The following is a 14,602-nucleotide window of genomic DNA, read 5'->3' on the forward strand; positions in this document are numbered from 1 at the left end:
TTCCCGGGCACTGGCTCCCCTGTTTTCGCGACAGCTACCCGACCGACTGATTGGGCAAGTGACTCAGGCGGCGAACCGTCCAAGAAACCGTCACCACAGCTTCTAGTCAAGTCATACTTCACAAACAGACGTGGTATAGAATTGCCCAAAGTTGTCCCATTTCCCCTTATCTCGACGGCATCCCTTGCCCCCCACATTGCAACCATGGCGGACGCAGCTGCACCCGAGCAGTCGAAGAGCGCGATGAAGAAGGCCGAGAAGGAAGCAAAGAAGGCGGCCGAGAAGGCTGCCAAGGCAGCAAAGCAAGCAACCTTGCCTGTTGTCGGCGGTAAGAAGACGGATGATATCATTGGTATCACCGTTTCCAAAGCCGACAACTTCCCCCAATGGTACCAAGAGGTTGTGCTGAAGGCCGAGATGATCGAGTACTATACCGAGATCTCTGGATTCTTCATCATGCGCCCGGCCACCATGTACATCTGGAATGTCATCCGCAAGTGGTTCACCGCCGAGATCGAGGCCATGGGTGTCGACGAGACCAACTTCCCTATGTTCTTGTCGGCAAAGTCACTCGAGAAGGAGAAGGACCATGTTGAGGGTTTTGCTCCTGAGCTGGCCTGGGTCACTAAGGCGTAAGTTGCCTCTACTGGCCCAAATAATATGTTTCGTCTCAGCCGGCTAACCCGCCCGCCAACAGTGGTGACAAGAACCTCGAGGTTCCCGTCGCGGTTCGTCCTACGTCGGAAGCCGTCATGTACCCTTACTATTCCAAGTGGATCCGGTCTCACCGCGATCTGCCCTTCAGACTGAACCAGTGGAACTCGGTCGTTCGATGGGAAGCGAAGCAAACCACGCCTTTCCTCCGAGCGCGCGAATTCCTCTGGCAAGAGGGACACACTGCACACTTGACCGAGCAGCTTGCTGGAGAGGAGGTTCTGCAGATTCTTGAGCTGTACGCTCGAATCTATGAAGAAATCCTGGCCGTTCCCGTGGTGCGCGGTAAGAAGACCGAGAACGAGAAGTTTGCCGGTGGATACTACACGACAACCGTCGAAGGATACATTCCATCCAATGGTCGTGGCATTCAGGGTGCCACATCCCACTGCTTGGGCCAAAACTTCAGCAAGATGTTTGACATCACCGTGGAAGATCCGGCAGAGAAGGGCAAGCACATCAATGTGTGGCAAAACTCCTGGGGTCTCTCAACACGTGTGATCGGTGTCATGGTCATGATCCACGGTGACGATAAGGGTCTAGTTCTCCCTCCACGCATCGCCAAGATCCAGGCCATCATTGTTCCCGTCGGTATTACGAAGAGCGTTACAGAGGAGGCTAAGGCAGCCCACAGTGCCCAACTTCAAGACATCAAGAAGACACTTCTGTCCGCTGGTGTACGGACAGACGATGACCAAAGAGAAGGATACACTCCTGCCTGGAAGTTCAATGATTGGGAGCTCAAGGGTGTCCCTCTGCGTCTTGAGTTCGGTCCCAAGGATGCTGCCAAGGAGGTTGTCAGTTACGCTCGTCGTGACACCGGCGAGAAGGGTACCATTCCCATCGCTGAGATCGGTACAAAGGTCCCGGAGCTTCTGGATACCATCCAGAAGGACCTTTACACCAAGGCGAAGGCCTCCTTTGACGAGCACCGTATTGTTGTTAAGGAGTGGGAGAAGGTCATCCCTGCTCTCGATGCCAAGAACGTTGTCCTCATTCCCTTCTGCCAGGGACCCAAGTGCGAGGACAAGATCAAGGATCTTACAACCAACAAGCAGGACGAGAGCCCAGATGCCTCTGTTCCTCAGGCGCCTTCCATGGGCATGAAGAGTCTGTGCATTCCTTTCGAGCAGCCGGAGCAGCTGGCTGAGGGCACCAAATGCCTTAACCCCGAGTGCCAGGCTACTGCTCAGAGCTTCACCATGTTCGGACGCAGCTACTAAGCGCTGTAAATGTTCAGTCTTGCCTATCATATGACACCTTCACGATTTAAGTCGTGGTCGTTCTGGCTGGGTGTGGCAAGGCGGGATATTAAGGGAAGCGGGTGATGCGAATCTACATCAACCACGTCCTTGAACCGGCTTATAGAGAAAAACAATTAAAACCCCGTATCTGGAGCTGCAGAATAGGTAGTAGTAAGAATACTATTTCCATCTGGTCCACCATACTTGGAACTTGCTGTCAAACCCAATGCCGGCATCCACACCATTGACATCCTAGCATAAACCTACAAACTTCAGCGTCTCACCAGATACAACCCAGAGACGGACCTTACAGCAATGCATTATTAGTATTATTCAGCAACAAATCACTCAGACTTATCCTAATAATCAATGGGGTGTGAAGTTAAATCTTATATTGTCTTTTCATAAAGCGGCGTAATAATGCCCTGCTAGTAGGCATGAAAGTCATCAATATGGTTCCATTTCATCTCATAGAAGTTCAATTTGTGCTTCTCAAATTAGGGAGAAGATGAAACGAATCCATCCATCCATCCATCCAACTCTGTCCAACCACCTTTTCCCTCCACCGTCATAATATTTACGTTACTTGAGTAAGTACATGTGTGTGTATTAAGCTTAAACGCCGAGAGCAGAGTTGAAAGCGTCAGCCGCCGCCTGGCCCGAAGCCGCGTTGGCGGCCTGGGCGGCGGAGTTGCACTCGCTGACGGTGGCGGCGCTGGCCTTGCACTTGGAGCCGAGCTGCTGGCAGATGAACTGGGTGATGATGGCGGGCTTCTGGGCGGAGCCGTGGGCAAAGTCCTTGGTGTTGACGGGGACGAAGGCGGACTCGCCCTTGCGGTCGGCCAGGTTGGAGGAGAACTGGATGGCGGGGGAGCCGCACGAGCCCGTGTCGAGGCCGCCAGCCTGGCGCCGCTTCTTGCCGCCGTTGGCCGAGACGCACTGCTGCTGCTGGGCGTCGCAGTCGGACACCTTGATGGAGTTGTCCTTGCCGCCGTTGACGGCGTTGGCGCAGGCGTTCTTCTGGACGTCGCAGGCGCGCTGGGCGGCCGCGCCCAGATTCACGAACTGCGAGCCGTTGACGCCGAAGGGCTTGGAGGAAGCAGCGTCAGAGGTGATCGGGATGGGAGCAGCACCGGTGCTGCCACTGAACTTGTTCAGGTTGTTGGTAGCAGTGGCACCGCTGCCGGCGTTGTTGTTACCAGCGTTGTTGTTGTTCTTGTTGTTGTTGGCGTTACCAGAGTTGGCAGCACCGGATTGCTTAGCTCCTGCGGCAGAAGTAGCGGAGGCAGAAGCCGAGGCGACAGCGCTGGCGCTTGCCCGGTTGGCGGGAGCACTGTTGGTCGAGTTGCCAACAGCAGCACCGGAGCCGCCAGCGACGGCGGACTGGATCTCGGCCTCGGTGACGTCGGGGACGAGGAGACCCTTGGTGTTGATGCAACCCTTGGGGTCGATGTCGTCACAGGTGTTGCCGGCGCCGGTCGTGTCGCCGACCTTGCCGGGGGCGAAGGTGCCCGACTGGATAGCCAGAGCCGGGTCGGCGCCGATGGAGCTCAACTGCGTAGCCAGGGTCAGGGCGATCTGCTTGTTGAGCTCGGCGGCACCGTCAGAGGCCGGGTCCTGGTGCTGCTGGAGAGCGGCGACCTCGGGGTTCTTGGCCGTCTCGGACTTGCAGAGGACGGAGGCCAGGCCGACGGAGCCGGTGTTGCGCTCGAGGGCGCGGAAGATCAGGGCGTTGGCCATGCCATCGACGTCGTTGGCGGCCTTGGCGTTGGTGAAAGCCTGGTCAGCGATGCGCTGCTGCAGGCAGTCCAGGTCCTTGACGTTGCCAGCGCCCTCAGCTGCTGCCTTGTTACCCAGGAGGGAGAAGACGGGATCTTGGATGTTGTCCGGGTTGTCGAGCTTCAGCGAAGTAGCCACGACGTTGAGGATGTTGTCATGCGAGTGCTCCTGGGGAACCTCTCGGCGGGACAGGTGACGGTTGAGAGCCTGCAGGACGGCATCGGGGCGGGCAGTGGCCACGCCCAGCATGACCGCCACAGCAGCAGTTGACTCGAACTTCATCTTGTCGGGTTTGGATGTATGTATAAAGACTGTTGGGATGTGAGTTCAAGATGAGGCCCGGCCTAAAGAAGGGAAAGTCGATCAAGAGCACTAATACTAAAGAGTGTAAAATAGAAGGTAAATAGAAGGTAGTTCACAGAACTAGTAGAGAAAAGAACGTCGCAATTAGAGAAGGGCAGGCACTTGTCGTTGGATGAGGATAAGAAGAACAATTCCTGCCGAGCTGGCGAGGACTACTGTCCATATATACACACAGGAGATCGATGTGAGGTTCCGAGGCCTGGCTGCCACCCATGAATGTTTCGGCGCAGATTCTACCAGCGTCCAAACAGGGTGTCAGTCCGACCCGCCCAGATGTCACCCCTTCAGGGTGCCCTTTGCCGTGTCTCTGAAGCACAGGCAGTTAACGGTTTCGATCAAGCCGATCATCTTGCAAGCGAACCAGCGCCATGGCACCATAGCAGGAACGTGCTCCACGAACGGCTGTGGGTAAAGTGGGCGCTTCTTCGGCAGAAGGCGCTGCCGGGCGGCCTGCGAACTGCAAGGAGGCCTTAGCATGCGCTGGTTACACTTGCAGCCGTTTCTTGGTAAATCGTTAATAGATCTGCCCCTAGTTTCCCTGTCTTGGCTCATGCGCGGCCGCGTGGTTGACGGGGCAGACAGACCATGAGAGCAAACGTCATGGGGCGGCTGGGACGTTTCACGGCCACAAGATGGTTGCCAGGAAAAGATCGAGGCCACACTGGTTTAGTTATGTGGTTGTTGGTCTGCAGAGGTTGCGACCGAAGCATTCTAGATGTCATGCCCCGGTGTCGCGTATAGCTTCCCGGTGTTTACATTGGCATGTCATCAGTCAGTGACTTTGAATTTGATAGACGACGGGCCGCACTACCAAGAAAAACAAATCTGATGAAGTTCAGCATGGATGGGAGCTCGGGATTTCAGACGAAGAGGCTAGAAACTAGACCCGAAGTGGTCCACGAGCATTGAGGTTTCTTGAATGGGGCAACTGGCAGGGATGATCAAGCTTAAAAAATGTTGTGCCTTTACTTGTTAAGGTTAACCTGGGCTCAGCCGATTGGGATCATGAGATGGAGATGAGACGAAACAGAACGGAGCAGAGATGTACGACGCAGTACGTAGGCGTCGCAACCCGAAACCTCCTCGACGTCTCAGATGTTGAGCCGCAACCCCATCAATCCCCGTTAACCTGGGAGCCAAGCTTTTTCTCAGATGCACTGCTGATTGGGTGCTGGGGGTGTTCGTGGGGGGTGCTACCGCCCAAGGTTAAGTGTTTAAGCCTAACCTTAGTGGTTAATTTGGTGACTTGCAGCAGCGGAGTGGCAGGGGCACGGACTAGGGTGCTTTCTTTCCTAACACCAACGGTTTGCAACTTCAAAAATTAACTCCTTCGTTTCTCTCTCTCTCTAGGCTTGTAGGCCTACGATACACATCGAGAAATGTGTACATGTACATACGTCTTGTCACTTGCCATTGGATTGTTCAGCCAATGTCGATCCCAGGTAATCATATATAGGGAGTCTCTAATATTAGGATGGCCATCCTCCATCAGGCGTCCCACAAGCGCCGACTACTTAGAACGGGTCCATCCCTTGTAGCCGGATAAGGAGGCACCCGTCAGGTCTTATCGCCGCGAGGTCATCTAAGTGGCTAGTGACTGGTGTACCTACTTACTCAATGGCTGATCAATCCAGAGTCCAGACAGCAAGGCTAGCCAGGCGGATGATCGATCGTATAACAGCAACTCGGCACGGGCAGGTATTGGCGTCAAGCGGTTCCTTGCGATATGAGACGACGAGAAAGCCACACACAAAACAAACACCCTTCTTGGGGCCGCATGGCGGACGGGCATTCTCTCGCACGGCGATCATACAGCCAAGGCAAGGGTTGCCGCCTACTGTTGCAATTTGCAGTATGGACCATGCGATCCCGCGTGTTCATCTTTTCTGACAGCTTTCAACGGAAAAACACTGGTGATTGACATTGGCAGCTTTTGTTTGTCCTACGTGGCATGCATGCACCTGTACAGATGTTCCTATATTGCTTGGCTGTGCAAGTATACGCGGTACAGTTGGCCACCAGGTAGAATGTCAGTCCGTATAGCCATGGATATGAAAGTGCAGTGCGCAAAGCCCATACTCCTTGAGATAAAATACACATGCCTTGAACGCTTGGTACCTATCTGATTCGATTACCATCCAACTCCTAACAATACTGCATGAAGAAGGAGAGAAATCGTCCAATGTCAGGTCACATTCCGGAAGGATCGCCTCCCGCACGCAAATCCTCGATCAACTTGGAAGCACTGAGCGCTCCCAGGGGCTACCCGCTAATCGATTCGTTTACCCAGTGTTCCAATGAATGCAAGATTCACAGCGAATGTTACCATGATGCATTGGGACATCAGATCAGGGCTCTTAACCTAGGACGATCAAGCCAGGACAGAAAAGTGTCATATCTATGGTCTGCGACTTTCCAAGCCTGATACACATCGAAGCCAGGATCGTGATAGTACGCTGCATACCTAGCATCACCAATAATATCTGCCAAATGTGACACATTCCTACCCTTATTGCAACTCCCGAGGTTGGAAACAAGAACTCTATATCTACAAGCGAGCTCGTGTTACCTTACTCCATTTGAAATCTCCTATATAGGCAATGAACTTTCGCATGGAGGTGGCATTTGCAATATCTTTCTACAGTCTCGGATGGGTATCGGAATATAGGCATGTAAAACTGAGTTGTCTACATGAACATATCTTTAAGCGCTGATGCAACAATTTTGATGAGTGCGTGATCCGCTCAAGTCTTGTTTTGGTTGGAAAAAGAGCGAAACCACTGATCAAGCTGGAGTTATGGATCGCAGTCCTTACAGGTATCGATTAATTCTCCTCATAAGCCCAATCGCATAACAAACCTTGTCAATTTACCAGGCGAAAGCGTTATGCGGTTACAGTCAGTAGAACTCCAGTACAGCGTTTCGAGGCAGCTCATTGCAATTCGGACTGAGCCGGCTCAACTCGGCCACGAATGAGGGTGGATATGATATGTTCTTTCTTAAGCCTAGTAATTCTAACCTCATACTTGGCTATTTTCAACGCAAACTCATCGGATGCCTCCAGTACACATACAGCAGCCGTGGCAGAGAAAACCGTCTTAGGATACACGATGGGACAGACACAGCAACTCGTATCTGAACGGGCTTGATTTGTACAGGATTAGCGGAGGCTGATAACGTCTAAGAAAAGTCCGAAAATGTCGAGGTATCCCCCATCGCATCAAGTCTATAGCTGGGAAGCGGACAATGGAGAAAGCTTGCCAAATCCCTTCTTTTCGGCAGTCTATTATTCGTACATTGAGACCCTCCTTTAACCGATGACCAGCTTGCCATCTTCGGGGAACTCGTACTCGGGAATCTCCAGGTTGAGAGGAGCGGGGCCCTTCCTTATACGTCCGGAGATGTCGTAGTGAGAACCGTGGCAGGGGCAGAACCAACCACCAAAGTCACCAGCCTCGCCGATGGGCACACAACCCAAATGTGTGCAGACACCTGTTAAATAGGAAGCAGCGTTAGTTTTGATTCTGTACATCGCTAGCGGTCTTAGAGGAGATCTGCCGCGTTTCGGGGCAGAAATATCAATTGGGCTCGGATGCCTTGCATAAATGGGCGAATTCGACATCATCGGCATACGCGCCACTTCGCACCACTGCCAGACATCCCAGTCGAAATTTGCAGTTTGTTTGAATATGACGTACCCAGCATAACCAGCCACTCAGGCTTCTGCACGCGTTCCTCGTCGGCCTGGGGGTCTCGCAGAGACTTGACGTCGATCTTGTTGGCCTCGTCGATCTCGCCCTCGGTTCGGTGTCGGATGAAGACAGGCTTGCCTCTCCACTTGATGATGACGTTCTTGCCCTCGGGGATGGCGTTGAGGTCGACCTCAACCTTGGCCATGGCCAAGACATCAGCGGACGCGGACATGTTCTTCAGGAACTCTGCAGTCGAGGATGACAGGTTAGTAAACCATTGGCAATCGGAACATGTTGGCAGGCCGCGTTTTCGGCGCTAGCAGCCACCGCAGACGTAGCCGTGTGCTGACGGCGACTCAATGGCTCCGGGATCGTCGTTGCCAATCCCTCTCGTCACTCACCTTGAACAGTCGACTTGGCACCAGCGGCGGTAATGGCACCCATGGCACCGACCATGAAGTAGGAGACCAGGTTGTTGGCGCCGAGGGAGTTCTTGCTCATGTAGCTGCCCCAGTCGGGGACCTTGGAGGCCCGGGTGTCGCCCTTGAAGGGGCTGCTGTAGTTGCCATCGCGGAGCGAGCTGGAGGTCGAGAAAGCGCGGACGGAGCGGAGGGTAGCGGTCTTGGAGGCCTCTCGCGCGAGGGCGCGCGATGCGATAGTCAAAGGCGCCATGACGATGGGAGGTAGGTTGTGGATTCAATTGGGAGGGTGGAATTGGTCGGTCGTCCGGAGAGAATCAACTGCTTTACCTGCTTGAGGTCTTTTCCAAATTTCTGGGGACTGCTACCGAAACGGAACAAGCTCGGCTTGGAGTGGCCGCATAATGACTGCCTGGTCTGTGCAGCTGCCAAATTGCGAGTTGCTGATTGGCCGAAGCTGATGCTGATGCTATGACAGCTGGTCGCCACTAGCTTGACAGCTGCCAGCAGCCAGAGAAGCTGAGTAACCACATGTGAGGTAATCACCCCATCCATTCAGGGACACGATGTGGAGGAATATTCCCAGTATCATTTCTAATGGCTGTCATTACACTGTTCTTAGGTTAAGTAGGTGAAGGTGAAAGATGGCAATGAATCACATGAGGAAAATATGTCCTTTTGATTCAGATGGCGGCGACATATCTGGTCCATCTATAAATCCAGGCCTCACTGTTTAATGCAAGCGCTTGAGCTCTTCGACCAAATTCCGTATGCTCTCAACATCCGGACCCAAACCTGTAACCATCTCTTCCTGTATGCTTTCGTCCGCGTCTAGAAAGCGTTCAATGAGCTCTCCGTCTATGTACCTGTATGGTTCGGCCGCCTCCCGCTGCTCATTTCTAAAAGAGCGGAAGTCGTTAAACTCCAGCTTCCCCACCGTCTCGATCTTTTCGACTATCTTCTCTTGCAACCGATATAGCAGATCTAGCGTACTGTCCGTCATGGTTCCAAACAGGTAGATTCCACCTTCGACCTGTGGTTGCTTGTATGTTAGCGGCTATCCAAGATTCGTGTGGAGGCAAGAAGGTCACGTACCGTGCCGAGGAACGCTCGAGGGACAACAATGGCATTCTCGCTGGCGTCGACCGTCACTTTCTTAATCCTGTTGACCATGTCCCCCAGATTGAATTCGCTGGTGATAGTCATACTCTTCTTATCATCCTCCGTGACCCCTGATGTATTGCGGCGAAGTACCATGAGGTTTCCTTGCGCATCCGCCTCGAGCCACGATTCTCCCTCAATGTGACATATCGACGTTGCCCATGAGGCTTGATAATGTCTGCCCAACTCCTCCAATCTTGCCGGCTGGTCATCAGCCGCCGGGGTGAACTTGACGATGCTCATTGACTTCATCAAGTCGGCCACTGCGATAGTATCTCCTTCAATGGCCAGATCAACTGGATATGTCGCTGGGCGGTAGGACGCCACGCGATCAATCTTGGCGTTTGTTGTCGATACCTCGTTGTACCGATACACAACAACAGTCTTAGCAAGCGCTGCCACAATGTAGTCGCCAATCACGCCGAAACATCTGCACGCACCCTTAACACCCCGTTGCGACACCACGTAAGGGTTTCGGTCACTGTCGATTCCAACGACCAGAATTCGCCCCCTGAAATCATCCTGCGAGCCGGGATTGGGCTGAACATCACTGAGGTAACTCGTGCCAACAAGGAACCGCTCAACCTTGGACCCATATGAATCTGTTAGTTCAGCCCGGAACACGGCCTCCACCATTTCTGGCCCCGAGGCGCCCTCGAGTATTAAGTCTTCGCCAATCTTGTCGAAAACCACCTCGTCTACCAGCCGGAATGAGCTGGTAATCATCTCTTCGTTATTGACCACTTCTCTCTTCACGCATCCCAGTCCAAAGGCCCGCTCGTTTCGAGAATAAGCTATTCTCCTCACAGTCTGTCCCATTGGAAGTGTCTGAACATGAGTTCGTCGTTCATCGTCGATGAGAGCAAGTTTCAGCGTCGTTTCGGTTGCCAGAGCCATGCAGTCCGGGAACGCCTCGGTGTCAAAAGGACATACACATGTTGCGTCCTGTGCGGTCACGGCCGAGTAGATGATGCGGCCATGAGACGCATATATCAGGCTAGAGTGCTCACTCGTAGAGAAGACATTGTAAACACCATTCGGCTTCGGAAGAAGCTGCAGGCGTGCGTGCCTTGTTCCAAGGACGATACTCTTGCGCCCCGATAGAGAGAAATCTGATTTCGACACATTGAAAGTGAATACGAACCCATCTTCCATTGCGACGAACAGGCTGGGCCCGGAAGACTCGGGCGGCAAAATCTGAGCAAGGACAATGTCACGCGGAACCGAAGTCAGGTCGTCCTGTTTCCTTAGCGATTCGCTATGCAAGGGCTGAAGGGTTTTGAGATCCATGATAGATATTGTTCCTGATTTCCAGAAACCTACCACACCAATGCTAGGGTACTGAGGCGGCAGGTGTATGCAGGCGACCTGTTCCTTTTCCCCGAGGTCGTTGTGTTCCGTGCGAATAAGGTCATGTTCTATCCTGAGCGAAATCAGACTGTTGCCGTTTATAGACAGGAGGATCCAGTCATTGTTGGCGGATGCATTAGTGATAATCTGGCCAGCTGAAGGGCTCCAACTGGAGATGGCAACGCCGCCCTCAACATCAATAAGTCGGACGCTGCTAGGAGTAACCTGGATCAGGCGGCCATCAGAAAGGTTTTGAGCCACCAGAGTCTGCTCGTTTAAGGAGGTACCCTTGAACACCTCGACTTCTTCAATATCCCCAGACGCACAGAACGAAAAGACTCTGGTCTCTGTAAGGAATGATACTAGCAGCGTGTCGCACTTGGGAGAAGATCCGGCCCTGATGGGAAATAGCGATCGCACATTGTCCATGTCGGCCAGGATACCAACGTCTTCGAGTCCGACTCCACTACGGACACTCCTCAAGCTGCCGTCTTTGTGGACACCACTCCCAGCAACAATCCTAGCTTGTCCAGATGAGTACTCGTTGACTGTCTGCTCTTCCCCCTCACGGTTGCCCATGTCCATAATAGTGAAATCCAAAATAGGTGAGATATTGGTCAGCTCCTGGACTAGCTCAAGGGTGTAAGTCTCTGGGTCGATTCTGAATAGTTGAGAGTTTCCGTAATGGGAAGCGACGAATAGCATGTTGTCTCCCATGTAGACTAAACGGTTTGCCCGTGACGTGACCCCGATCTTCTTCATCTCCAGCCCAGTCACCACGGCACCGTTTTCCAGTTGGATCTCTAGCATCCACATGGTCCCGTAGTCGTCCCCGACAAAGTAATGGGACACGTTGTATTCAGCCCAGGCGACGAAGATAGAGGACTCCACCAGGGCGGTTTCCACCCTCTTCTTAGCAGCGTCGTCGTAGTACAGCAAACGCGTCTCTCCCACGACAATAAACCCGCCCAGCTGAGCACGGGCTTGCTGAGCGTTCCGGACAATGTAGCGCTTGTGTTCCTCTTCTCCCCGACCGACTGGTATCAACATGGCCGCGCCAGGGTCCTGGATTTCAAATTTGTCTATTTGGTCCTTGGTCTCGAAATTGGATACCGTATTGTTTCTGTCATCGGAGTAGAGGCGGTAGGTGACGAGTTGGGCGTCCGGGTTGTCGGTCCGGGTTTGATATAGAAACGCAACCTTCGGTTGGCCGGTTTCCACGTGCAGGAAGGTGGCAGATCTTATGAACAGCTCCCTGATGCGGATCTGTTCTTGCCAGTCTAGTTCCGTCGCCTTGGTCTTCATGTGTTTCATGCGGGCTATGTTCAAGACCCCTTCCCACAGTAACATTATCATGAACCTGCCCGATGGATCGACAATACACTGGTCCTGGCTCTGCGAATCCCTCATATACTTCTCATTATTATCGGCGAAGTCTGTGTAACGGTCCGGCCCTCCGGTTTTGTCGTCCCATCCGAGTGTGAAGTATTGGAAGCGGTCCGTTCCAATGAAGAGATGATCTGTGGTGGCGTCTCTCGGCCGCAGTCGCTGCAGCATGGTGATAGTGCCATTGACGACTTTGGAGTCGATCTCGACCAACAGACCTGTTTCGGGGTCGACTTTCCATATCTCGAGCCGATTCGCTTTGCTTTTCAGAGGAAGGGCGCAAAAATTAGTTCGAATGCTCGCTGGTCATTGTTCTGCTAAGAAAGGTGGAATTGTATTCGGATAACACATCGTACATACCCAAGCACCAAGCAGTCATCTTCCTCTCCCGGATACAACGAGGCGCGCAGAGCATGGCGCACGCTCTGTGGCCGGTGAATCGGCACTACGTAGGCCATGATGTTGCAGTATGGATCATGGCTCTGCAGCAATACGAATAGAGGACAGACTCGAGCAGTCCCTGTCGGAGGAACTTGCAAGTCAGTGATACAGGATCCGTCGTCTTTGCGTTGGCAAGAGATTGATCTTATCAATCTATCAAGTGCCCCTCCAACGCTTTTTGGTACGGTATTGGATGTAGTGACAAATCAAGAGAAGCTGAGGGCGGGCGAATTGCTGGAGCTTCAATCGGAGCTCTATGATGCCATGGCCGACAAGCTACGACCGGGGTTTGCTTATTTGGTGTCACTTAACCCCGACCAGCCTGCCAGCATTGAGGAACCTACCATAATCCTAAGCGTCAAGTGGAGTGGGCGCGCGCTAGGGTGGGATGTAACCGTGCCTGTGCTTCAATCAATCAATTGACCGTTGCGGCAGCTTCTTGGGATTGACCCAGGAGGTTCAAAATCTAAATACGTACCTCCTAATATTTGGATTGATACATCTAGGCTCTAGGCTGGTTATGGGCAGATGGGGAAGCAACGTGGAAGAATCAAGAACACCTCTCACTGACTTTGCTGTCATGGATCTCTCCGATTGGTTCCGCCCAGCCCTTGCCTGGCCAGATGTATACGCATAGAACCCCAATGTTTATTACTGGCTGGCCAGGAAGATACAACAACACCATGCTCAACTAGTGTCTCATGTCCTCTCCATCATGCCTATGGATGGACAGCTGCCCCGCCTGGGATGGCCCATCCCAGACACCGACTTCTTGCCTTGCCCTCTTGCCCTCGACTAATTTCTCCGCATACCAGTTTCTGGCTCGTGTGTGACTTGTGAAAGGGGCCAAATAGGAGAGGTGGATGGACGATCGGTCCTCCAAAGTGCATACATACAAACATAGAAGGCTGCTTGTCCCGAGACCTCTATGGACCAACTCTGCACATAACAAGGAACATCTCTTTAAACAGACGCCATGCAGACACAAGAACTACCCCGGACCCCCGCCGAGGTCCTCTCCTTGCCCCCGACGCCCACAGAGGGAGCCTTCGAGCTAGGAGAATTCGACGAGGAGGATGGATGTTGGACCCCCTTGCAGCTCGCCGCCAAGGACGGAGACCTAGCCGCGGTCGAGAAGCTGCTCCGGGATGACGGCACAGACGTGAACGCCCCGCCCGCCGGCTACTACGGAAACACGGCCCTCCAAGCCGCGTGCCTCTTCGGGCACGAGGCCGTGGTCCGAAAGCTAATAGCCGCGGGCGCCGACGTCGAGGCCCCCGGCGGCAACAACGGGCGACGGAACGCTCTCCAACAAGCCTGCCGGTCCGGCAACTCATCCGTGGTTTCCTACCTGTTGCAGGAATGTAACGCCGACATCAACGCCCCTGCGCTACGCTACCATGGCCGCACAGCCCTGCAGGTCGCGGCCGAAGCGCGGGACTTGAAGATTGTAGAGCTCCTTCTCGCGGCTGGGGCCGACGTTAACGCAAAGCCGGCAGGCACAGCAGGTCGCACGGCTCTCGCGGCGGCGGCCTCAGTGGGGGACCTGGAAATTGTGAAGCTTCTGCTGAAGCACGGAGCTGATGTCAATGCGCTCCCGAGCCGACACAAGGGCATCACGGCGCTCCAAGCAGCGTGCTGCATCGGCCATGAAGAAATTGTCAATGTGTTGATCGAGGCCGGCGCGGACGTGGACGCGCAGGGCAGTTCATTCAAAGGGGGCCGAGCGATGCATGCGGCTGCTCAAAAGGGGCATATAAACATACTGGAGATACTATTGAAGGCAAGCGCAGATATCGATGCCTCAGCCGGCTGGGGCGGCCAGACCGCATTGCAAACGGCGGCTGCCAATGGCCAGGAAGACGCTGTGCAGTTCCTACGGAAATCGGGGGCCGGCGGGCCAATTGTTGGAGGCGTCCTGTTATTTGATTAAGTAGAAAGCCCTGCAAGACACAGGCTATCTATCTGCAGAAATATACAGCACTGCCCCCAAAACTGTCTGTTTATGTGACCTTACCCCAGCGTCAGGTTTGAGATGTGTTTCAATTACCTT

General features: G+C 53.6%; 5 protein-coding genes across 5 annotated transcripts; 2 read left to right on the plus strand and 3 right to left on the minus strand.

Annotated features, from left to right (window-relative positions):
• Positions 1–204: 204 nt before the first annotated feature.
• PG985_004189 (uncharacterized protein) lies at positions 205–1,937 on the plus strand (the record flags this gene model as incomplete). Its single annotated transcript, XM_066823958.1, has 2 exons — positions 205–632; positions 698–1,937. The coding sequence occupies 2 exons, from the start codon at positions 205–207 to the stop codon at positions 1,935–1,937; spliced, it is 1,668 nt and encodes a 555-aa protein (XP_066687118.1).
• Positions 1,938–2,573: 636 nt separating this feature from the next.
• On the minus strand, positions 2,574–4,019 carry PG985_004190 (uncharacterized protein; the record flags this gene model as incomplete). Its single annotated transcript, XM_066823959.1, has 1 exon — positions 2,574–4,019. One exon carries the CDS (start codon positions 4,017–4,019, stop codon positions 2,574–2,576), a length of 1,446 nt encoding a protein of 481 aa, XP_066687119.1.
• A 3,391-nt stretch (positions 4,020–7,410) lies between these two features.
• Positions 7,411–8,464, minus strand: PG985_004191 (ubiquinol--cytochrome-c reductase catalytic subunit rip1; the record flags this gene model as incomplete). Its single annotated transcript, XM_066823960.1, has 3 exons — positions 7,411–7,592; positions 7,799–8,038; positions 8,194–8,464. 3 exons carry the CDS (start codon positions 8,462–8,464, stop codon positions 7,411–7,413), a joined length of 693 nt encoding a protein of 230 aa, XP_066687120.1.
• Positions 8,465–8,944: 480 nt separating this feature from the next.
• On the minus strand, positions 8,945–12,566 carry PG985_004192 (DNA damage-binding protein 1a; the record flags this gene model as incomplete). Its single annotated transcript, XM_066823961.1, has 3 exons — positions 8,945–9,244; positions 9,307–12,370; positions 12,469–12,566. The coding sequence occupies 3 exons, from the start codon at positions 12,564–12,566 to the stop codon at positions 8,945–8,947; spliced, it is 3,462 nt and encodes a 1,153-aa protein (XP_066687121.1).
• Positions 12,567–13,525: 959 nt separating this feature from the next.
• PG985_004193 (uncharacterized protein) lies at positions 13,526–14,482 on the plus strand (the record flags this gene model as incomplete). Its single annotated transcript, XM_066823962.1, has 1 exon — positions 13,526–14,482. The coding sequence occupies one exon, from the start codon at positions 13,526–13,528 to the stop codon at positions 14,480–14,482; it is 957 nt and encodes a 318-aa protein (XP_066687122.1).
• Positions 14,483–14,602: the final 120 nt, after the last annotated feature.

This window comes from Apiospora marii (genome assembly GCF_038362585.1).
Source record: "Apiospora marii strain CBS 49790 chromosome Unknown utg000003l_segment0_segment0, whole genome shotgun sequence".
NCBI classification, from domain to species: Eukaryota; Fungi; Ascomycota; class Sordariomycetes; order Amphisphaeriales; family Apiosporaceae; genus Apiospora; species Apiospora marii.